General features: G+C 37.0%; 1 protein-coding gene across 2 annotated transcripts in view; it reads right to left on the minus strand.

The window, feature by feature from the left end:
- CUL5 (cullin 5) overlaps window positions 1-25,794 on the minus strand; it is a 30,717-nt gene that overhangs the window by 4,569 nt on the left and 354 nt on the right. For both annotated transcript variants that reach the window (XR_005628554.1, XM_039718315.1), the window contains exons 2-18: window positions 19,934-20,043; window positions 17,531-17,630; window positions 16,002-16,178; window positions 15,153-15,294; window positions 13,979-14,124; window positions 13,822-13,902; window positions 12,532-12,625; window positions 9,168-9,298; window positions 8,299-8,406; window positions 7,223-7,287; window positions 5,071-5,203; window positions 4,389-4,520; window positions 3,633-3,756; window positions 2,642-2,817; window positions 2,366-2,527; window positions 1,577-1,695; window positions 181-304 (exon numbers count right to left, since the gene is read on the minus strand). Coding sequence is in view for 1 of the 2 variants with exons in the window: in XM_039718315.1 (XP_039574249.1) it covers window positions 181-304; window positions 1,577-1,695; window positions 2,366-2,527; window positions 2,642-2,817; window positions 3,633-3,756; window positions 4,389-4,520; window positions 5,071-5,203; window positions 7,223-7,287; window positions 8,299-8,406; window positions 9,168-9,298; window positions 12,532-12,625; window positions 13,822-13,902; window positions 13,979-14,124; window positions 15,153-15,294; window positions 16,002-16,178; window positions 17,531-17,630; window positions 19,934-20,043 (2,124 nt within the window). In the remaining variant the exon portion in view is untranslated. The remainder of the gene's footprint in view (window positions 1-180; window positions 305-1,576; window positions 1,696-2,365; window positions 2,528-2,641; window positions 2,818-3,632; window positions 3,757-4,388; window positions 4,521-5,070; window positions 5,204-7,222; window positions 7,288-8,298; window positions 8,407-9,167; window positions 9,299-12,531; window positions 12,626-13,821; window positions 13,903-13,978; window positions 14,125-15,152; window positions 15,295-16,001; window positions 16,179-17,530; window positions 17,631-19,933; window positions 20,044-25,794) is intronic.

Consider the following 25,794-nt stretch of genomic DNA (forward strand, 5'->3'; position numbering starts at 1 on the left):
ATATTCACAAGGATCTAGAGTCATGCAGCAGAAGTGGCTTCCAATGGGATTCAAAGGCACCCATTTCATGCATCAACATCCAACAGTGGGCAGCATGCAATGATAATACAACAAGTTCCAGTAATGATAATGCAACAAAGTAAATAGGGGAATTCTTTATTCCTCCAGCAGGTTACTTGCCTGGGTCCGCAATATTCTTAGCTGGACTATTCCTTCATTCTCCTCTTCCCGCATTCTCTCTGTAGTAAGTTGCAATCGACCAATCAAATTTATCTTGCCCCTTTTCTGAACTTTAGCGTTTTTTCTGAAAAAAGTTGTATTGCACGAAAGTGAGAAAAAAAAACCCCAAACCTTTCAATTATAGAATTCCCGTTAAACTTAAATTACAGCAGCAACAAGTACCATGACAGATCAGATACTCATAGGCTATTAGCATTAAGGCAGTGAGAGAGCTGTCTGACAGATCAAAACTCAATGCCAATGTCTCCGCATAATGAAAACTAAATAATGCTAGCAAGCATTACAAGTAAATCCAGCAGCTGAAACAACAGAATTTCAGAAAAAATATATTTCAATTTAATTATATAAATGTAGGGTTCTTTGAGGAAGGTTGTAAAACAATGTTCAGGAAATATGGCTAGTTAATATTCCATCAAGGAACTGTCTGGGATAAAACCTAGCTACTGCAACAGAGAAAGCTGATGGCATTCTTCAGTGGTCATTCACAAACTTTCTCTACAGCCTGTTTCTTCTGTCATGTCCTCTCATCATTTCCCAAAGCTCAGAATCCTAATGACAAGAATAAGCATTATGGTCCTGGGCAACAAACTAAGCCCCAGGAAAGCAGATTCGTCACTTATCTCTTTCTCCACAGATCCAGATGTCCAGCTGCTGCTGAGAATGAGGCACAGAATCTGAGGTTTCTAGCAAGGAGCCAGTTCTCATCATAGACATTGAGAGCAGAGGCAAGCAGAAGCAAGTAAACCACACTGAACATAGTATGTATCACTTAGACAGTCTCTCTTTGTATTATCTTGAGCTTGGAGGATTTCAAAGCACCAGTAAGAGCACTTTAATTCTCACAGAAATAAAAGACACTTCTCTCTGGCAAGAGCCACACCAAAAATCCTGGCTCTTGACAGCACACCAAATTATTAAGCAGCTTCACTTCCTTTTTGTTAACTTTATCACTCTGTTTCTGAACTTCTGTGTGTGTAATAATCAATAGAGCACTAGTGCTCTGATTACAGGCTGTCTTCCATGAAGTTTTATGGACTTACTGCTAACTGGAACATAGCAAAGCCTCCAATTTTACACCTCGTCCCTAAGTGTGTAAGAAACTGGATTTCAGAAAAAAATTAGAATTATAAAAACATTTGTCTGAAGGGGCTGCTGGAGGTCATCTAGTCCAACCACCTACTCCAAACATGATTATTGCCAAAATAAGCGAGTGCAGGGCAGCAAAGCATGTGTCTAGGTTAATTTTGAAAACTTTCAAGAAAGAAGGTTAAGTTAAAGTGAATTCCTTTAGTTATAAAGTTATAAAAGTTATTTTACTTTTCAAACATCATCTTACATTAAACTGAATTCCTGGTTCACCGAGAAGAGGGTTCCTTCTGTAAAGTCTTTGGGTGAATTGACTTGAGGTTCATATAATAAAACCTGACGTTTCAGCTTTGGAAATGCTACAAGAGACTACAGAGAAAAGGGGAGGGGGAAAAAGAATGAAAATAAAACACCAGACTTTCTAAATGGAAACAACTACTTTCTACAACCATAATTCACTGCAGTACTGACTGTACTGAGGGAACTACATAGCCTTGTTTGGAATTAGTAAAATCAGAGGGGGGACACAGTTTAACAAATCTCTTTCTGAAATGGGTTAGCATAAGTAAAATCATACAAAGTAGCAAAATACACAAACTCACGGCTACAAAAGTGTGTTAAGTCTGACTTACATGATTTCTCTCTTTATTCATGAGCTAAATAATTAGTAGTCTCCTAAAGCAAACACTGAAGTTATTTTTAAGCCACATTTACCAGGTGTCACTAATTTCCTATAGTAAGACCAGACCCACTTGAAAATACGCAATTGTGACTCTCTGCTTTAGACAGCATATGGTCAAAAATTCTTGCAGTTTCCAAAAGCTTGTGAAGTAGCACTGGGTAGAGAGAACGTATTAATGTAAAGGCTGTGTGTGCTCAGCAGCAGTGCAAGGAGCCAGCACTACAACTGATTAATTACCAAGAAAGCTGTTCACATTTCACTTTCAAAGTGTTATCAGACAGTGCTTTAAAAATACTAATCCAGTACTTCAGAGTACAAAAATCAAGAAGCAATCTGTTTCAAGAGAAAGGGATATACCCATAAAGTCCTCCTAAGTTCTGCATCAGGGAGCTCAGTTGCCAGTTTAAGATTTTCAAAGCTGATTTTCTCTCTGGGTCTTTGGTTCCACGCAAATAGCACAGCCAGCTGAAATGTTGTAACCTCCAAGTCATACTGGCCAACCTCGTTCTTAAATGTTATCTGTGAAGAGGATGAAAATTTTATTTATAAGCTTGTCTGAATCACAAGCTTTCTTACTGTTATAAACAGAGAGTGCAGTCATTAAGACTGATACAATGAAAACTACCCACTTACAATTCCATTGGACATGAGGTGGTGCCAGTGGAGTTTTCTACCACTGTGATTCTTTTTATAAAATTCTTCGACCTCTGGGATGAGATCTTCTAATTCCGTGGGCAGCGAGACAAACACTTTTTCAGAACTTCGGGACCAGGCGCCAGCATTTAAAATTTTAATATTCACAGAGTCAGCTGTAAGATGATATTGGATTATAAGAATCTCCAGGCATAACAGATAGAGAAACCAAAATGTTTTGGGTTTTTTCCCAACTCAACACACTTATGAAGGACTGAATTTTCAGAAAGTTTCAGGGTGTCTACCTACTTAAACATTAAGGCACTTTATGCACCACTGGCTTTCTGCCAGCAGCACTGACTGAAACATGTTTTTTTCTCTTGCTGCTGCAGAGCTCCTTAAACACTGGTGCAGCTTTACAGCTGATGATTATAAGCACTACTCAAGGGTTTTCAGCATGGCAGGTCCAATACTTGGTGTTCCTCAGCCTCTCTCATCAGTGAGACAATCTCAGAATATGATTTAAGCTCTCCATAGTATACATCCAGCTCTCCTGCTGGCAGATAAAGGAGGAGCACAGCATGGAGCACGAGAAGAATGATGAGGGCATTAAAGGAGGTAGTTCAGGCATTCACCTGGCTGATGCCAATTCAAGCTCCTGCTTGCAATTTGTCTACAAGAGAAGGAATCTGTATCTATGAGACTGCTCACAAGAAAAACCCCAAACAACTCAGAGTGATAACAGCTCTAGTATCAACTGCAGGAGAAAGCAGAGTCTACAGACAATTCCAACTAGGGGCAACAATGCTGTGTTCAACCTGCAGTTGATGTAATTTTTAACCTAAGATTTAACAGAGCTATTTTTCACTAAGAGAAATAAAAAGTAGCAAGAGACTGTGTTCAACCTGCAGTTGATGTATTTTTTTAAGATTTAACAGAGCTATTTTTCACTAAGAGAAATAAAAAGTAGCAAATAATTTGAAAACAATACCTGGTAAAGCAAGCTTATTATTTTTGTGCATTTCTTTGAAGGCCTGGTTCAAGTCTTCAGAGACTTTGATATCCTGGAACATTCTAGCCAGCTTGTTTACATAGTCTGCTGGCATTCCCACTTCCTACATAAACAAACAGAACAGTAAATATGACACAAAACATTGAACAAAAAGCTTTATTTAAAAAAAATAAGGTCAAATAAATTAAGAGCACAAAGAAGTACACTGGTACCATCACTTTACAGTAATAGTGAATCTGAAATGCAATATAAAGGGTTTTTTGCACAGATCATAAGTAGTTATCCCTAAAGGGCATATGGTGATTCTTTTAAAGAAATTCAAGTGCTGAAGAACATATGCATGCATTAAAGAATCCATGAGTTGTGAAATTTGAAGGAATGTTTCAGGCATGCAAATAATATTCTAATCTACATAAAAATTCAATATTAGAATGGGTCTCAAATTATTTACATAATTAAACAAGTATACTGCATTTTGCTTATATGGAATATATGAAACATTTAAGTAATTGTATGTGAAATATTTTAAAATCTGTCACTGGTACTACTAGAGAAGAGCCAAACAGTTTTACTTTCATTAAGTACTGTGATATAAGGGAAGTATTAAGATACCCTGTGTGGCCTGCTATTAAAGATAAAACTCTCCTGAGCAAGAAAGATATTTAAGTTCAAGAGTAGAATATTAATTAATCACAAGCATGAGGCACAACCAAAGAAAGACGTGATGCTACTTACTCTGAGCCATTCCACCATATTCTCCTCAATTTCACTATCAGCTGATATATCTAATATCAGACGTCTTGTTAAGTGAGCTTTGTGATATCGCATGAAAACATCTTTATTCTGTACATATTTAAGTACCAAAAGCTGTCAAAAACAGAGTTTAATATATTTATTTGCATTGTCAACCAGATGAGTCTGAATGCTGATCTAGTCCTGTAGACTAGGACTAGAGAAAGGATACTTGACATTGCCTTAAGAGCAACTGTGTTAATATTATCATAGGCATCAGCAATGATGTGATATTTCATAATATCACATCTTCAATTCTTTATTTTTCAAATATCTAGAAATTATCTTAAATCAAAGAAGACATTGACACTGGTATGTGAAAATCTCCTGTAACATATTACAATAACTAATATTTCTAGACAAATATTAGTTATTGTAATATGTTACAGTCTCATATAGGTGTTAATTTAATATACCAATTTTGTGAATCAACACAGGAGACATGAAACACTGAATGATTTACAATATTTAAACACACACACACTTGATAACATAATAAACTCTTTTCTCTACTATTACACCCCGCATAACTGCTTTTGAAGATCAAGGCCTCGACCCACTTAAGGAAATAAACCAAACAAATTCCTCCTTCAGAATAATTGTGAAATAAAAAGCAAAAACGTACCACTTCTTTAAGCTTTGCTTCAATTTCTTCAGAGGTTAGTTTTTTGCTTAGTGGTGTTTTTCTTAGCAACATGTCACAGTAATTAGCAAGAAGTTCAGGGCATTTGGATTCAGGCTGTGTTTTCAATCCAACACTAGATAAAAGAAGAACAGTATTCAAACCATACAGAATCCTGGTATTCTGGAGTAGTCACATTGTTAACAAGACAGACTGCTCTCTCCTGATCCCCTTGGCAAGGATCCTGGCGGTGAATTTATATCCTCGTTAAATTAATGAAAAATTAGGGATAACACCCTTTCTTCTTGAAAGAATAAATACTGCCAAACACTTTCAGAATGCTTCTACAGCTTATTTTACCTAATTACAATTTTAGAACTGTAACAATGAAGTATACAGGTGAAACTACAGTGTGAAACAACAAAATATTGCATGGGAACAAGTATTCCAGTAAAGAATTAACAAATGCTACAGTTTCACTCATCTCCTCAGTATGCTGTAATGAGGTCTCAAGAACAGCACCACACTGCACAGACTGCAAAACAGCACATCTAACACATAGTAACAGGATAAAATTATTTAATCACAGCTATAAAAGATGGACTAACAGCCAGGAGATTAAATGCAGACTAAAGCTGAACAAGATGCTACAAGTAGACAGACTGCGGTTCTTCAATATTCATCAAGCACAGGTCATGTTCCAAACCTGTGTCTAGACTGGTGAATAAAACCAAGTGGCATGCACCAATCCCTACTCCTAGAGTCAGATGGCACCAACCTGACTGCTACTCAAGGGCCCACAGCAAGCTCAGGAATCCATTTTTCTTGCTCATTAGTTCAGCCTCTCATCAATTAGTATAGGCAGAGCTAACACTCTTCAGGCAACTTGTCCATTTTTTTTTTTTTTTTAAATTCATGAAGCAACTTGCAGGCTAATGTCTTCTGCCCACCTAAAGATCATTTGAAGTACAAGCAGACCACAAGTCTTGGCTATTACAGAAGACTAAGCAAGATGAAATTTCAGTTTGCTCAAACCAGACTGCATACCTAGACAATTTCAAAGTGCTTGGGAAGAAGAATACTGAACAGAAGACCATCACAATTACAGTGGTTTCTAAGAAACCACTAGGCTGGATTCACATTAGGAGTGAAACAGTTTGAATGAGGTGTCAATTGGGATGGTCCCAGAGGAAAGGAAATGATTAGATGATACATGAGAAACTCCTCTGCCTTACCTACATCTATGCAAAGTATAGAAAGCAGGGATACAGTCTTTTGTGACAGCATTCCTCCAATAAATACAAGGAGAAAGACTAATCCCTATTCTGGCTTGCCATTATCTGAAACCAAACCCAGAATATGAACCAAGACACTGGGCAGATATTTATAACCATCCACCCCTAACCAGAAGCAATTGGAAAGGGAAGCTGGCAGCCCAGCTACAAAAGCTTTGTTTCCACGACAAACTATATGTAAGCAATCCCAAGCACCTAAACAAATCGAAGTTCCTCAAGTGGCACTTGTTTCACAAGGTGTGCACTCAAGTGGCACATCACATGGTAAATGTTAACAATCAATTAACTGACTGCTACCTTCTCTTGGCTGAGTTAGCAGAACAGCACTGTAAGCATGGTCCTTCTTCTTGAGTCACGCTGCTCTCCCTAATCTACTGGAAGTTGTTTAAACTAACCTGGTTAATCCTGCACTGAAACAAAAATGCAACAGCTGGACAGGTCACACTCACAACTGGCACAAGAGGAGGTGGAAAACAGCTTGTGGATGGTTACACCTTAATCAGCCACAGTTATTCCCATGAAGATTGCTGCCTCATTTTTCCCCAGGACCTTTGCTGAAGTTGTGGCAGAGTTATACAGCTGAGGTTTTTGGAATTAATAATCCAGGAAACCATTATGAACTTCAGCCAACAAACTGACTCATGGTATAGAAGAACAGATCCCCAAATACTACAAATAAATTTAAGTTGAACCAGGCTGCTATCCACTGATCTGCTTCTACACGAAGAGAGTCTCACCAGAGGTCAATAAGCAATCTGAAATTTCATAAGGCAAATAACACAAAGCCCTTTTAAACACAGCACTACGTTTTGAAGAGACATTTTAAAAACCTTGATTCACATAAAATTTGCATGGCTTACCCCTTTTGCTTCAATGGCAATTCAAGTTTAAATATTGTAGCATCATTCACAACTGCTTTGTATGCCTGAAAAATAATTAGATTATTGTTGCTTCATTCCATTTCTCTCTGATATGAATTGCAAAGGTTTTATCTCTTTTTACACTACTGTAACATGGAATTAATTCAAATTTTTTTACTAGCCCAAAGCTTTCAGATTCTATTTTCAGTCTGTGAGTTCAAATTCTATTACTAAATTTCCCAATAAACTGATGTTTTCTTCTTTTCCACTAACACACTAGTTTCCTTTAAACAACAACTTAGCAGGAATTACATGGAGCAGGTTACACATCTGAAGTCATGACACAAATAGAAAGTAAATTCCAAACACAATTATTGCTGAATTGGACATTATGGTTCTCAATACAAGGTCATCTTCTGATGTGTCTACACCATTACAAAGTTGAATATATGCAACTTTACGCAGCACTGTAACAGAAATTGAAAGCTCCTCAGTACTAGCCCAAAGCTTTCAGATTCTATTTTCAGTCTGTGAGTTCAAATTCTATTACTAAATTTCCCAATAAACTGATGTTTTCTTCTTTTCCACTAACACATTAGTTTCCTTTAAACAACAACTTAGCAAGGGATTACATGGAGCAGGTAGCACATCTGAAGTCATGACACAAATAGAAAGTAAATTCCAAACACAATTAATTGCCTAGTTTCCTTTAAACAACAACTTAGCAGGAATTACATGGAGCAGGTTACACATCTGAAGTCATGACACAAATAGAAAGTAAATTCCAAACACAATTAATTGCTGAATCAGACATTATGGTTCTCAATACAAAGGTCATCTTCTGATGTGCTCTACACCATTACAAAGCTGAATATATGCAACTTTACGCAGCACTGTAACAGAAATTGAAAGCTCCTCAGTTGGTAGTAAGTTTCATCAATATTTTAGTCTGCACATTTAACAGAGTAATAGCAGCTTCTAAATTTAACAGTGAATGGGCACAAGGGTTTTGGAGACATCATATTACAAAGTGCAACAAGTCTTATAGTGAACAAAAGACCAGCAGAAACACACACCTTATCTCTGGCAGTAAGAAATCTTGGATCATCTTGAAAAGCTTCTTTAACCAACTTGCTAAACCGATTAAATAGCGTGAGCAATTGCTCTACATACTTCTCAGAATCCTAGAGAGGCAAAAATCAAATAAAAAACCAAGGTTCCACAGAATTCAGTGTGAGCATACACGCAATTCCCTAAACTGTAAAAACGCTGTACCCTAAAAAACCTGCATACTGTGAATTTACATTTTATCTTTAGTCTCTGGATCAAAGAGCTCTACAGCACATAGGCTAAAACAGACTTTCAGGATAATATTTCCAATATAGAAAAGAAAAAAATTAAAAACCCTGTAACTTTCAAAGACTATACAGTAATGTTTTATTTAAAAGGATGTTTTCAAGGATCAGTAAAAGACAAATGCCACATCCTAACTGCTGCAGACACTTAGGCCTCCTAGACCCTGTAGAAAAAAGTTGATAAAAAGCTGAAAAAGTACAGTGGGGAAAAAACCCTTATAATTTCCACACTGAGCAAACACTCTTAAAGTGAAAGCAAATTTCAAATTTCACCAAGAAGTTATAATTCTGGGAAAATTGATTAGGCTTTTTAAATCAAGATTCTAGCATAACTGTATTGTATAAACAACACATGCACTTAATTTATAACTTTACTGCGAATTACATTCACTTTTTAAAGCCACAACTGAAAACAAAGAATAAAAAGTTATCCTAAAGACATTTAGAACTTTCAGTGGACCAAAATTTGACTCTAAATAGAAAATCTTAAAAATTATTCCCATTAATGCATTGGTCCCAAAAATGGAGAATACCTAACTTCTGCAAAGTTGTTTTCCTGTTGTTATTTTACTAAAACCCAATACACTTACAGTAGTAATAGTTTCAGCAGCTGCTACCATGTCTGCAAGTCCAGCACTAACAATATGCTCTTCCAAATCCTTTAGCATAGGCTCTATGCCATTCGGAACTTTATCCATCAGTGAAAACATTAAATGCAACTCTGAAAGATACAAATACTGATGAAGCCACCAGTCAAAGACATCTGTAAAACCCAAATATACTGCATTCCTCCTAAGCACATCTCAAGTGGAACATTAAATACGTGAAGAATGGATAATCCAATTAATCTCTTAAAAAGAAACATGTCTTGAGTACTGTTCTAATTCTGGTCCCACAAGAAGATTCTTTTGAAGGCAAAAAAGGTATATTTATTGCAATGTAATACTTGCTTATGCATATAGTATCTTATATAGTATGCTAATGCATATAGTATCACAAGCTTGAATCAGACCCCCCTAAAACCAATGCCAATTTGGATTAAGTCCAGGTTCTAACAAATTGCCTTCAAATCCCTGGCAAGAACGTCTCTCAGTTGGAAGCCTACATGAGTTTATGCAGGAAACTGTATGGATTCAAGACATTTTTATAATTTAAATTAAAACCAAACACACCTGTCTTTGTGTATGTTTCAACACCACTTACAATGCTTTGTTTTATAAAAACTTGCAAAGTTCTGAAGTAACCAAAACTGACTAATGCAAACACGGAACTCTTCTTCCCAAAGAGTTTATTAAGTTTTTTGGAAAGTTACCAGTACAAAAACTTCAAAATGTGATGTGCTTTATCTGTCTACTTTTTGTGAAGCTATTTCAATACTGCTAAAAAAAAAAAACAAACAAAAAACAAAGTAGATATTGAAACATCAATAGTCATATTGACAAAGCTGTCCACAAAGAACACTGGGATTAAGATCACCAGACTGTTGTAAAGAGACCAGAGAGATCTGAACTCAGCTTGGCAAAGGACTTTGCTTCATAAAGTAGAACAAATGGACAGATTTTTTTGGTCAGAAAACAAAATTTATAGATTCACGTAGTTCCTCAATGTTATGTCTACTGTGAAAGTGGAAAAGTCAGAGGCCCTGCCTTTTCTTTCTCCTCTGCATTACTTTTGTCAGCAACAAACATCAAGATCCCATCACCACTGAGGATGAAATATGCTACCATCATCTGTACTGCAACAGCTGCTGCAGAAGAAAATAGAAAAGCACAGAGAAGAAAATAAAACCTTTTAGAACATAACAAAGCAAATCAGAGAATGGAAACTACAAACAACGTTGAATAAGAACTTGCAATGGTACTACAGACAACTCATAATGGGCTGAATTCCAGGAATGAGAAAAAAAAATGTAGTTGGAGGCATTCTCAGTGCAATTTAGATCTGCTGTAACAAATGGCAGCACTGTTTTACATACAAAAAGTCCAAAAAGCTCAACTTTTACAGGATCTTTTAATCTAGGCTTTTAAAAAGAGTAAGACGGAAGAAAAGAGGGCAGAAAAAGAGAAACAAAAATATATCTTAAAGGGCTCTACATCTGTTTCTGTAAAGTAGTGATGCCATAAATACTCAAAAAAAAAATCAGTGTTTTTTCTTAAGAATCAGTAGCAAAGGAAGACTCCAGGTGCATCCCTAAGACTGCAGAATCCAAAAACCCATAAATTCTTCAAAGACAGTTTTCAAAGTAACAAAACCAAAAGGAGTATTTTACTGTAACTTCTTTCAGAATACATTATGACACTGAAGAGTAAAGAAATCAATGATGTAGTTGTTGGGGCACTTAAAGTCTGCTTTCATTCAGTATTCATGAAAGCCAAGCATACTTTTCATTTCTTTTGCACTTCAAGAATAAAATTTAGGCCTCCCTTCCCCAATACTATAAGCAAACAAAACCACAGAAAATCAGTTCTGAAGTGTTTGCAAGCTATGACATTTTTTATAGATTTTAGTTGAAAAATATTATTCCTTCCTGTCTTTGCACAGCATGTAAATATTACTTAACATAATAAGAGTATGTGCCCAACTCAGAGCCAAAACTCCCCACCAAAACAGCCCTTTTTTGTCAGTGCTGTTTCATAAAGACAACATCCCTGAATTCTTTGGGGCAGATAATATCAGCAAGTCAGATGAGTAAGCAAAGCACAGCAGAGGACACTATCAGATGTATACATTACTATGCACAGCTCCAGTCTTCAATTACGTCTCAGTCATCTGCACCTGCACCCTTCACTGAAGCATTTCAAACAGCTCTTACAGACTGAGCGGAAGTGCCCTGCAACCAAGCACTACCTCAGGACACACACAGCCACAAGAGAGGGCTGTGGGAATAGCTCAGCAGGTTTCTAAAGAAAGGTCCTTTGGCAGATGAACCCTTCTGAAGCTCTGTATTTACATAAGCCTTCTACGTTCTCCCAAAGGCTGTAACATATACTCATAAGAAGTTTCACTGCTTTCTACATTTAGCTCTGGGCTATTGCCAGAAATCAGGCTGCTAGACGAACAGATCCGTATGACATAGTTTTGAGGTCAAATATTTTCTTAAACGCTGGCTTTAGAAATGAGTATTTTCTATAATATTCTAAGTCATAAAACAGTTTTCTCATTTCAATAGAAATGAAAACCTCTGAAGACATCAGTAAATACTCCCCGGCCGCAGGATACCAAGACCTCAAAGAAAAATTAACTTGTGATTTCAGTTTAGTTTCTTTTTTCATTTTTCCTACCTGAATTATAACATTTTAATGACATATTTAGTTTGTTTTACCATACTACTCAACTTCTGGCAACAGAGCTAAAAAAAATATTCTGAAAACTTCCAAAAGGTATGCAGAGCTAACTTTCATTACTCACACTGATATTGGCTATAATACCCCATGAACAGCCTGCAAAGATTTTGTTCATTTGACCTACAGGTCCTGCATCAATAATCAGAGTAAGAAAAATTTCTCCCTGCCTTTCAGAAATAAGGAGATGTTTCACCATTTTTTCCAGGTGTAAAGAGGTAGTGGGTTGAAACGAAGAGGAAATGTTTGTATCTGGAGTACTCAAAGAGAAAGTAAGGACATATGGAGCATTTACCAGAGTTGGTCAATGTAATCTAAGTAAGTGTAGAAAAAAAATAAAGAAAACAGAGCATGAAATGTTTTCTTTCAAGCAAGATTAGAACTATCCACTCATTCAAATTAAAGTATTGTGTATATCGATTTCAAAAATGATAGGAAAAAATATGAATCAATGATGGTAATTTTTTGTGGGATTGTTCATGTGCAATAATATTTTTATATGAAACACTACCACCATCTATTAAAAACAGTAATTTGATATATCTACACACAAATCTATTTTTATGCAGTTCATGCAGGGTTCACCCTGCACTGCTCTTGAAGCTCCACTTACTTTCTGTTTCATTTCGTTTGATCATGCCTTGGCATTCAGCTAAAATAGTCTCTTTAAAAGATGTCACCAGGGCATTGACGCAGCACTCCATGAGCTGAAATATATTAAACACAGGATTAGCTCAAGCAACCACCTGAACCAAAGTCTGATGTGTCTGAAGTTTGCCATGACACAAAATCTAACCTGTTCTCAACAATTAGCTCTATAAAATGATTAACTCATTCACTGATTTATAAAAGTATGTGCAGTTTGAATAGAATCTATGCAGGAACCATAATTCTTCAAAACATTTAGGTTAGTAATCGTGGCAAAGTCTCCTCCAAACCATTAATGAGCTCAGTATTTCTGTCGACTTTTCTCTCAAGGGAGCCACCACTTTTGGAACAGTAACTACCCTACTTCATTTCCAAGTATACATCCAAGAGCTAAGAATAGTTCTCATTCCAGCATACCCTATTTGGACCAGGCTGGATGGCTGGAACAAGGCATTAGATCTAGAGCAGAAACTGCCTGTACATGTCAGGACCATCTCTTTCTTTTGTCAGCCTCTTTATATGGGCTACAACTTATACCTGTGTAAAATGAATGACTCACAGCTTAACAAAAGGCGTAAAGCACATTTTGATCCACTTCAAAAAAATGATCAGATTTAAAAAGTATTTATTTAAAATAACCAGTTTCCTGAACCAATTTCAACACAGACAATCATGACATATTCATTGCATTCTTCCTCTAGAATCTGAACTGTGTAAAAAAATTGCTGGAGGGAAGGAGGAGAAGGAAAAAAAGAAACCCCATCTTTTATATTAAATGGCCATATTTCAGCCTAAGAGGAAATATATTACAGCTTTAATGAAATTTCTATTGCTCCTTTTGATTGCAGTGAACAATAACTCTTTCAGGTGTTCTAAATCAGCACTGAGAAATCATCTGCCAAACAGATTTGACAGTTCATTTTCAAACATGGTTCTCATCCACCGTTAACCATAGGGAAAAAATCCACCATACCTAATGCAAAATGAAAGAACAAAAACCAATCTGAATAAAAACCTGCCTTTCAGTTTTAACTTTTGATCTACATGTACCATTTAAACATTTGCAGAAATTGTATGTAGATTACCAGATAGGAAAGTGATACATGTTTTTGCAACAAATAATTTATGATTAGCAAACATAAAATAAACAGTTCCAATTTAGCACTGTCAAATAATACTGTAACACAAAACTAAAAACCACAATATAACACTATATAACTAGGAAATACACAATTTTTCTACACATTATACTCACTGCTTCTACAGAGTTACATTCACGTCTTGTTTCTAAATATCGTAGTGCTCTTTTCTCTTCTTCTTTTAGTTTAGCATCTGCCTGTGCAAAAGTAGAACAGCAATCATTTTAAGTACTAACACATTCAGTACAAAGTTACAACAGAATTTTTACTTACATATTTCATATAATTCTGTACACCGTTTTGTTGTAAATAAGAAGGAGCCTGTGTTCTATAAAATCTCTCTGTTGAATCCAAATACGCCTTTTCAAAGTTATCCCGATATATCTGAAGTTTATCTTCAGGATTAGAACAAAGGTTAACTGCAAAGAGAAAGTCCAAACTTACTCTCAAGACTTGGAAATTTATGTGGCTAATAATAAGCAAATTTCAATGAGAGAGTGAGACTTGTATTAAAAGGTTGCATTGAACAACTTGAAATGGCCTCTGATCACAAAGGTAACCAAATCTGGCCAATCTTTGCTCCCAGAAACATTCAGATCAACTATGGCAAACTGGAAAAAAGTTTCATACTTAGCTCCAGCACTTCAGACATTCAAAGTTGGTAACCATAAATACACATACAACTGCAAAATTGTAAGGAAGGAATAAAAAAGCTCAGATAGTGCCTAATAAAGTGAAAAGTTCTCCACCTGACTGAGCAAAAAGCTTCTCTTAGACACTGTTCCTGAAATCACAATGTCTCCATTTTAGACTTTTTCCTTGTTTTACAAGAATGGAGACAGTAAGCTTATTGCAGTGCTTTGCACTATTTGAAAGACATACTTTCACTTTCCTCTCAACTGTTACAGAGAAACAATTAGTCATTAAATGGAATATGCTTTAAAAAAAGTTAGAACTTGACTTATACAAAAAGCTGTCTTAAAGAATATTAGCCACAAGTTCAGTTCCACAGGCTGGAAAGCTCTCAAAAGCAGCAGGCAATGGTGAAATACCACAGACATTTCAGATACACAGATCTGTTCTGCAACAAAGAAAGACTGAAACTCTTAAATGTAGCTTGTTTAGCATTTCTTCTTCAAACTGTCTAAAGAATCAGAAACAGTATGTAAAGGAGTATAGACTAAGTTATATGTGCAACCCTGAAAAGTCAAAAAGTATTCTCCTTGAAAACATGGATTTTGCAGTAACTGATACATAGGTGAATGACTTAAAAGCTAAAGATTATAAACAAAACTTAATTGGTATCATGTACCAACAAGCACAACAAAAGAAATCAATACAAAATGCTGAGATAATTCCAACCCTACCACCACCACTGCCAACTTTGTATGAAGAAAATTCATTTAATAAAGTGAGGAGGGAACAGATCAGTGTGTGCAAGACTTACCATAGGATTCTCGAACTCCAATAACGAGCTGGGAGTCGAAAGCTTCTCCTAGTCTTTCAGCATGAACTAGCTTCATTGCACTGTCCTGAAGTCTGTTTTTTATATTTGAAAATATGGATTCATTCCATGTATCTAGCATGAGCTGCATATCAGGAAGGAAAAAAAACCCTGTCAGAAAGGTACGTGCAGACCTAAGTTTGTGCAAAAAAGCACAAGACATCAGAAACAGAAATAGAGCAATTTATACTGTAATTTTCAGGTCCTACACAGCAGTTTAGCTATGTCAGAACTTGATCTGCCTCTGAACTTGTTATAGAAGTCATATTCAGCTCACATTCTAAATTTACTTTATGTAACTGGACAGCTAAGGGAATCAGTCTTGAATTCATGTATTCATTCCATAATTCTCTATTACTTCTACAGTTCTTCATAATCAGTCAAGTAACCTTTCCAGAAATACACTGTGTCAGGAGTTGCTATATTGGGGGTACTTTTGAGGCAAACACCCAAATACAATTCACCATTTGGTAGGCACGGCCTCAGACAAAACTAAAAACTCAACTAACACCAAAGTTACATGAAGAAAAAACCTGATGGTTTTATATTGCATTTATCTAGAAAGTTCAGTATGCACATAATGCATCTGTAGTTTATAATAAACTCCAAACCTCATCTAAGCACTGCAAAGTTATAAGATTAGTTATGGAGGCTCTTATCAAAATCCTCATCACTCAGTGTGTCCCTTTATACTCCCATTGTGTGATTTGTTATTTTTGCTGATTGCTACTAATGCTGCTGCATCACATTGGATTGGTGCAACAAAGCTCTCTGGCAGTACAGCTCACTCACCTTTCGAACAATGCTGTCTTCCACGTTGGACTTCTTGTTGCTGCCCTGCTTGCCCATCAGAGTGATCTCCAGCTGACAGAAGGGCTTGGGCAAAATGTCGCACTGGGTGAAGAACTTGCGCCACTCCACGATGTAAGCTTTGAGCAGAGCTGTATCATCCTGGTGACTCAGCACTCTCTGCAGGTGGGGCGAGCAGAGGAGGGAATTTATGAATCAATTTATGAACACAACATGAGCTCTGCTTATGCTGCAAATTACTCCCCATATAAAACTCAGCTATACAGATCTATCGGACTAAAGAAGTCTACACAATGAAGTGCCATTTGGTTTCTTGAAGCAGTTATCAACCCATGTCATACGGGTCATTTCTAAAGGGCAAAGAAGACAGCAGTAAAAAAGTATTAAATAAGTTCAAATTTTCTAAATCAACCTCTTTTTCTCTTTTTAAGTCATGTGCAAGTAAAAAATTAAAATCTTTGGTCTAAAGGCGTCTGCTAGTACAACCATATAAAAAAAATTAAATTAACATAAACCTGTAAGGACTGTGTTATATTCTATATACTGATATGTTTTGATTCAATGGCATCTACTAACCTTTCACTAGACCCAGACAGATAGTTAACATCTATATTTTATTAAAGCCTGAAAACTTAGCTACATTGTACACTAGCTATCATAATGCCAAAAAAACCCTGTCTATCAAATAACAGACAACACAAACCACATCAAAAGACCTCAGCTTAGCATAGCATTTATGCATGTAAGCAGGTAAGCTATGGAACTTAAAAAACAACATTCATATGCCTGGTTATAAAAAGGCCTCTATAAAAAACTATTTGCCTTAAAGGAAAGCCTTAGCAGTGTAAATCACTTCACTAAAAGTGTACAGACTCTGACCATTGTCACAGGATGCTTTAGAATTTTTTTTTCATTTCACAACAACTCCCTCTTTTAAATCCCTCATAGCAAAAGATGTTTTCTGTAGTATGTGTTACAAACACAAGAACTTCCTTTGAGTCTATTGACAGCACCACTCATTTGGAGGGAAGCCCACAAAACTGGACAGCTGAGCTTGCTGAGTTGATAGCACAGATATTTGTGGTACACTGTACATATGGCTTCTTTTAAAGCCATCCATGAACACGTCAAAATAGCACTGAAGCTATATAAACATTTTTTTTTTCAGACACTAACTTCTTATGGAAAATCCTGCCTTTAGAAGTTTTCAAATGGAAGAAAATTCCGTAAGTAGTGTTGGATAAACAAAAATAATGCTGTGTTTTGTTTTTTTTAAATATACCATAAAAATCACTGCCCATCCCAGCTACAAGCACTGTGAGAAAACAATGACCCAGGCAAATGCTCAAGGCTCTTCTTTTTTCAATAGAAATTTGCAGGGTAATTACAATCTCCAGAACATCACAAAATTTCAAGCAAGAAAGCAATGCATTTAGATCCACCAAAATTCAGAATTATTTGGCTATTTTTTTAACAATGTGAATAAAAGTTATGAAGCATTAATAACTTACTGCTTGTGCCTGTTTAATAAAATCAAGGATGTCTTCTTTCAGAGCTTGATGGATTTTTGCTGGACCTTTATCATCCCACAAGCACACTGCATGTACATCTCTAGAAAACAATTTATCCACCTTTTAGTAACAGCTACTCAAAATTTAATGCTGCAATGTATGAGGCTTTAACAATCATAATTTCAGCAAGTCTAAGAAACTGACACACTTTTTATCTGCTGTTGTTGAACAACACAAAGCTAGATCCCAGTGACACATGGGAGAAAGCATGTTTGAGGAAGAGACAGAAGCTTCAAGAAAAGTCCTGGAAGCAAGTAACTGCAACTTATCTAGGAGAAAGCTATGGTCAACATGTGTAAGGCAATTCTGTTTTCAGTACCTATTCAACGATCCTTATTAAATTAACGACAAATTTTAAAGCTTTTCTCTGACAAAGACAGACATCACTTGCCAGTAACAGCATTACTACTCAGTCCATGCTATTCTAAAATGCTATCATTAACATGCAGCCTTCCCCAAAGTTCCACAATCCAAGCACTACAACATCCTACAAAGGCAACAGACTGTCCTCGTGAGAAATGTGAACCCTGAGGGATCAGGTAATTTAAAAGACGATTCAGTTAATTTAATAAGATCACTCAAAACATTTCATGGCAGTGGTAGCATTTTCAAGTGAAAGGCTACTGCAGAAAAGTTACTAAACAGCACTGCAAAGCAAAATTCTGAGTTTTAATCAGCATTTAAATGAAATTTTTCCTACCTTACAGCCCAGCAAGTGTATCTTAACTCCTATTTTTTCCATATTGAAGACTAAATAAAGCAAGTTACACTCCTAACCATATACCATATATAACATGCCTTAGCAAGCCTTTTTTTGACTCATTACCATCCTCTGGTTCTTCTTCCACCTTTCAGTAACAAGGCCACATCTCTGCAGAAAAGCACCCATATAGTCTAAAGCTATTATTTTGTTCCTACTAAATCAATACACTTATTTCAATATAAAAGCAGCTTTTTTAGTTTAACTGAAAAGACAAAACTCACAAGTTGCTTTGACACAGATTAAAGGTGCTGGCCCAAGGTTTACTGAGGTCTAACCCAACTGGTGAGACTTACACAACATTCACAGGCAGAAAAGGTGCTTCTGTATTTAGAATGTCATTGTTTCCTGACAGCAGTGAAAAAAAAGCAGTACTGGATAATTATACTCACAGGGCATGAAGAAGACACCTACAGATTTTGCATTTTTATTAAGAAGCTTAACAAAGAACACTGTCCAATAATATAAATCTAAGGAAGTGGGATCCTTTCCCTCAATAGCTTTAATTTAGCCATGAAGTTATTTAAGTTCTATTCAATAACTCAGCTACAAGAAAAAAAACCAATAAATATACAGTTTCCATTCTAATTATTGAACTAGCTATTAAAAATTAAAGTCATGACTCAGAACTGAATTTTTACCTTAACTATACCATGTCTGGCAGCTACTACAGCAGAGACATCATAAGATACTAAACCCCACCACGTCAGATTACCTTTCTTCTTGGCTAGCAGAAAAGTGTGACAGGTGCATTAAACTGGGTGTAAAAAGAGTCACTACATTGTCCCCACCAAAAATAGCAATAAAGACAGAGTACAACAAGACTGCATTTGAAAAAGACTACTATTGTGACAGATTTAAAAAAGCAAAAGAATAGTCTGAAGATTTGAATTATGACTACATTAGAGGGCAACTAACTCCATTGAGACAAAGATTATTTTTAGATACACTTTTGATGTTTCTTTTGTAACTCACTTCCACATCATATTTTCAAAAATCACACAAAAAATAATCACCTAAGCTTCTGGAAAAGCAGCTTCTTCCTTTTTGGAAGGAACAAAATGGCAAGGTTTATAGAAAGCGCATTAATACCAACGTTGTCTGAAAGCTCTTACATTTCATTCTTAGGGTAAAAAAGTATTCAAATTAATCTCTTAATTCAAGTTAAACCGCACCACCCTGATACTTCAGTTATTTTAGAAGAAAGACATTCAAATAAGAATAATGTAACATTCATCAAACTGCCTTTAAATTAATTTACTGACACAGCAGTAAATATTTTCTCTCTAATTCTAACAAGAAGTTTGCGGGCAGGTACAAAACTTGTTTACTATGGTCAGCTGAAGTCAAAAGCTCTGCTGTTCTTCCTCCACCCTATTTGCAAAGACCTGAATCTCAACAAAGTTCAACTTTTGCACACTTAGAGTGATGGTGGCACACGTACCCCTTAATAAAACAAACTAGTATTTTTGTTCTGTGTTTCCAGACAATCTGTGTCACGTAACTTCTGTCTGTATCAGGAGTAGTTCAGTAAATGCATTCCTATCACGCAGAAGGACGTAAGATACTAAACAATTACTTACGAAAACAGATCGAACCATTGCTGTTTTGTGACAGACTCCTGACGAAGAAGTTTCAGAACGATTGGGCGCATGAAATCCCATTTGTCTTCAAACTGAAGTGAACCTTTATTCTAAAAAAAACCAACAAAAAAGCAGTGTTAATAAACCAGTATCTTTAAGTTGTCTTTAAGGATTGCAGTTTATATAGTTAACATAAAAAATATTTTTTTAGGTGTTCATCATAAGCCAGCATTAAGCTACGCTACCACAGCTGAACAACACTTTTCACAACAAGTATTATTTTAAGAAGTGACAGAGCTATTATTTGGTTCAAAGAAACTGCCAATTTCTTCATTTAATCACTGCATTAGCTACAATGCAAAGTTCCAGCAAGCGTTCTTCAGCTGTTAGTGGAGTTACACACAGACAACACGGATGGTATTTGGAGCAACTTCACTGTTCCAAACAAGATATCTGCAATGAAATCAGGAGGCAGTTGCAAACCTGTCTTCAATAAATTACCCAGATCAAAATGGCAGTGAGGAGTCAGGAATGGTATTGTGGGTGCTACCACGTACCTTTCTTCTCTCACTGTGCATTTGGCATCAGCAGCAAAGAGGGAGGAAGGAAGCAGAGTAGCGTAGGAGCTGCTGTATCGCAGACTCCCTTCCTGTGGGTTAACTGGCCACAAGACCAAGACAACCGCTGGGTACAGATAAAAATTATTTATACCACAATGAAAAATCTAATCCAAGGTGGGCTTTCCAAACTTACAATACAAATTAAGAAGAAAGGTAAAGAAATGAAGTGCTCCCATATAATTCTGATTATTCTTAAACATCTCACCACAGTATCCAGGCTAACTTCCATTACTTAAAAAACCCAAACAACACAACTTTGAGAGACAAACAGCAGTTCTGTCACATATGCTGTGATTCTATTTGCTTAAAGCTCCACATTCTGAAAAGAAAAACCCGCAATTAAAAGAATACACTGATTGAGAGTTCTGTGGCAGAAAGACTACTGCTTCAGTTATCTGCAGGGCTACGTTCCAGTGCACTGTTTACTTCTGAACAGATCATTGTCTTGGCTAGAAATACTACATTTGACACAATTCACTTCAAATAGAGCAACTAATACAGTCTAACTGCTTTAAATTCTGTTAAGTGCACTGTTCTGCAACTAACATCTCTTCAGACAAACAAGCACAAGCAGCACACCATGTTCCCTCAATCACCTCCTTTTGATTAATTTCTACATGGAAATTTACAATTAAATCTGTTATTTATTATTCAGAATAAGCACAGTTTGGCAACCATATCCCCTAGTGTTCTCAAGTTTGCAAGGATACCTCATCTTCAAGCTATAAAGATGCATCAGACACCAGAATAACTATTTGTACAGCCACAGCACCTGGAGGCCTCACAGCATTGCAGTAGGTACTGAACACAGCTTTCATGGAATCAGCCCCTGTTGATAAAGTCTATAAATCTTTCAACATAAAAAATAATAAATTGTCCAGGTGCAGAATCCAGAACTTTCCCTTCTTGAACTTTATCTGTTTGGTGATTGCTCATTCCTCTCATTTGTCCAGGTCACTCTGCATGACCTTCCCTGCCTTCAAAGGAGTCAGCAGCTCTTCCCAGTTTTACATCATCTGGGAACTTGCTTAGCGTCCCTTCCAGTCCTGTGTCCAAGTCATTTGTGAAGATGTTGAAGAGCACAGAGCCCAAGATGGAGCCCTGTGGAACGCTACTTATGACAGGTCTCCAGTCTGACATCACCCAATTCCCTGCAATGAACCAGTTGCTCACCCATCACATGATGTGCTTATCCAGCTGTGGGCTGGACATTTTTTCAAGAAGGATGCTCTGAGAGACAGTATGGAAAGCTTTACTGAAATCAAAAAATATTATAGAAACATCATTTAGGTAGATTTAGACTTCCATGACATTACAGTTTTATACAGTAATTACAGGCAGAAAGAGTTCATTAAATACCACCTACTGTATATAATTCCCATTCATTAATTCCATCTCTGTTAGTGCACAACAGAAAACAGATTTTATAGTAGAAGAGGAGGTCCAACAGTGGCAATTCTTAGTTGTTACCAAAGTCACAAATGCAATTTCTGAGCAGTATTTCCTGGGGAATTTTTCTTTCCTACTTTGCTTTCAACCACAGTTCCAAAGGAAAGGTAAGCAGAGCAGTAAGGCATACCTTTGATGAAATAAAATTACTTCACTTATCAAATCTTCTCTGAAAACACAGACTACAGTTGATAGCCATACCCTGGCTAAGTAGCCATTCTAGTGTTTAAATTTTAATGCTTCAAAAAACAACTCCACTTATGAAATATTTTCTTTTAAAATTCACTTCATTAAATTTGTTAATAAAGATTTAAAGTTTCATTTTAACACTAAACTTTACTTGAAACACATACTACTTTATACATTATACTTTTCCCTGTTCTTCAATTCTACGCATAAGTATTTAAACATTCCAGATATAACAAGGCAAGGTAATACACCAAGACCTTCATGCTGCTCTCCCTCTGAACCTTAAAAATGTCTCCGTGGAACTCTCTATGCTGTGTACTCTCTTTATTTCAGGCCACACAGAAATTCAGCCCTGGTCTCTGGCAGATGCTCTACAGTACTGTAGAAAAGAAGTGCTCTCTAGGTCTTACTGTATATCTGATCTACGTTTGAGTAACATCTTCACCTTTTTAACTTCATTGTTTTTAGACAGTATTTATAATAAAGCCAGCTCACAGAGGGATGAAGTAGGAAATATGATGTCCTAGTCGGAAACAAGCACTGTCTGATTAATCTCTGCAACAAGTAGCTCTAAAAATCAGTGTAATGCTTGTAGCAAGTTTATACTCAAAGCAGAAAAGTAGCCACAGGAAAAGCTTTTGTATGTAACTAAATAGCATGCAACACTCCCTAGCTTCTTAAGGATATCCTAAATGGAAACAGCCAGGAAGAAAAAGACAAAATACAGATTGGAAACATGTACTTCAAGTCAAAAAATTCAAAAACTTCAAATGTGTTTCTATTTGTCAGTGACAGTTGAAACTGATGCAAAGGTAGATAATGATTCTCATTTCATTTAAGCCCAGGGAAAAACTGTTGCTTCCTTTGCTGCTTCTTTCCTAATATTAGGCTCATGCTGGAGTCCATTTTGCAAGGATAGACTCCCGCATTAAACTGGCAGCTCCAGTAAGGCCCTACAATAGTGTCAAGATCTGCCAGCATGGATACAGCTACAGGTTTTCTCTGGGCTGCAATAAGCTGATGTGCTTTCTGCTCCACAAAGTGCAGAAAAACTCAAGGTCTTCAAGTCACATGGGTGAATTGGTTTAGACTGTATCATCACTGCAAGGAGAACAAGTTACAAATCCTACAGGGCCCCTGAAATGAAGTACCCCACTTTAGCAGTGTCACACGTGTGTTAAGACAAAAAACTCCAGGAACTCTGTTGGAAATGGCTTGGTCACATACCAGAAAGCCACTGCCTCTACAAAGGAGAGCAGCTCTGCTACAGGTAGGACAGGCACGAGCTGACCCTGGAATGGCTCTTACTAAGTACTGCAGCATTTCCATCACATTACAGTTCATTCTGTCTCACCAGGATTCAACAAGACTGGTCATTCTAATTTTGCATTTAAAGAAGGCTCTCCAAGAATATGCTTCTCACTAAGAAAAAAGAATTTACAATTAGGAAAATTAAGCACTAGTGGAGTTTAAATGATGCCCTCTAAAATTATGACAGCCAGTCAGATTTGGATTCAGCTAGTATCTGTTAATAGAATCAGAAAGTAATATTTCACTTCATTGTCTCAACTATGTGGAAAGCTGGACCAGGATGGAGGAAAACAAAAGAAAATACTCAGGTCCTGTTCATGCTGGCAAAACTAAGGCCTGTTTACACCCAACAGAGATTTGATTATGCAGGCTTATTTGGAAAAGATATGGAAAAAACTTCGAGATTTTAACACCTCTCCTTTCTTATCCTGGGATTTATACTGTGCCCAGACATTGCTTCTTTTTCCCCTGAAAGATGAAAGCAGAAGTAAGTTGGGACAGGCTCAGATGGCAGAAGGCACTGCCAGGCAACACTGACCTGGAATCAACAGTTTCCTTCTCGGAGAGCATTCTGACAAGTGGAACTGGAGAAAAAAGAACCTTACCTAGTTCTAGTTCTCACACTGGTTTACCTTGCCACTATAAACAAAGTCAAATCACTGTGTAATTTTTCCTTCTGTAATGTGGGAATCATACTTTATTGTCATTGGAAAAAACTCACTAATTAGTAAGCTAAATGCTTAATAACACTCTGAGTGATGAGAAATGCCTGTTTTAGAAGATACATCTCTGCAGCGTTTTTCCTAAAGCACACTGTGCATGTATATCCTATCAGCAATATAAAATACTGACGACTCAAGAGCCAATGGCAAAAACCTGACTAGTTAACACAAAGACTTCAGTTTGGTAAGAGCCATCTCACTAAGTCAAGGCCTCTGTTTTTGCTACTTATTGCCCTTTCAAAATAGCTGAAGCGGAATGCTAACAAATCTTACAGGCCTGTGTTTCTCCTGTCTGCTGTGGGCGATCCCACCAGGGGTATCACCAGAGCACATGATGGACTTTCGAGAAATTCTCAAATGAACAGAAAAGAGATGGCCTAAAACATTAACAAGTGGATAAACTGTCTGAGCCCTGCTCTGAACACATACGTTTCCACAAAAAGGACATTTCTTCTTATGAGATATTACTTTTTCTGCCTGTGTTCTTGGGTTCCTCAATTTTAGATTTTCAAGTATTTTGAAGTATTATCTGCTTAAATATCTAACAACCTCTTACAGGCATAAAAATATACAGGAATTAATTAAAATTCATTTCAATTTAATGGAATATTTTTTAGACATATCTTTTTAATATAGATATTTTTTTTAATATCAGGAAGAAACAAGGGGATAAATTGTCATTTCTTCACACGGAATGCCTCAGAGTAATAAATAAAACCAGCAGATTCAGGCTAGATCTATACATCCAAATTAGGTCAGGTTAATAAAATGCAAGCAGCACTTCTTCAGGACCACACTGAATTATACTACATAGTGAAACACATGCTTATGCCTGTATTTATACATATCTTCAATTGTCAATTCCTCAAGTTAAGCAGACGGCCTGCCCTAGGCCTATCCTAGCACTGTAGTTAACTGGTGTTTGAGAAACACTTACTGGAGGCATTAATAACAGTGGTTTCAAGGAGGCCTATCTTCCCTGTGCTAGCATGGCCTCAAAGGCCACACACAGTCTTCTCCTCATACATACCACAAAGATCAGGACAGGCAGTCCTGGGCTCAAACACGGGACTGTCCCACTGATATCTTCTGTTCCAACCTGCGGCAGCTTGGGGTGACTGACATCTGCCATCAAACGCCGGGAAAGTGCTTGAAAACATATGACTACAAAAGCAAAGCTGCTTAACGTAAGCGAAAGGCCTCCGGGAGTTTTCCTTTGCAGGAAAACTGCAGTTAACAAAAAAAAACCTGGAACACGGTAGCCACCCCAATAACGGCACCTGCCCTCAGCGAAGTCATTTTCCAACTCTTTGTTTAACTTAAAACTCATTTTCCGTGCACCCGGATTTTCTTAAATAAACAAAGAGAAGACACGGAGCCCTGTCTACCCGCACGACGCAGCGCTGTTTCCCAACGGGGCGTGTTTGGGAAGGCAGAGCCGGGGGCAGGGAGCGCGGTGCTGGCAGCAGGCAGCAGCTGCCGGCGGGGCCGGGCCGGGCCGAGGCCGGCAGCCCAAGGCCGCTCACCTGCGGGGGGGCCCCGGGAGCGGCAACTCCGGCCAGCGGCACCC

This window comes from Passer montanus, unplaced genomic scaffold (genome assembly GCF_014805655.1).
Source record: "Passer montanus isolate IOZ18808 unplaced genomic scaffold, ASM1480565v1 scaffold4, whole genome shotgun sequence".
Classification (NCBI taxonomy): Eukaryota; Metazoa; Chordata; class Aves; order Passeriformes; family Passeridae; genus Passer; species Passer montanus.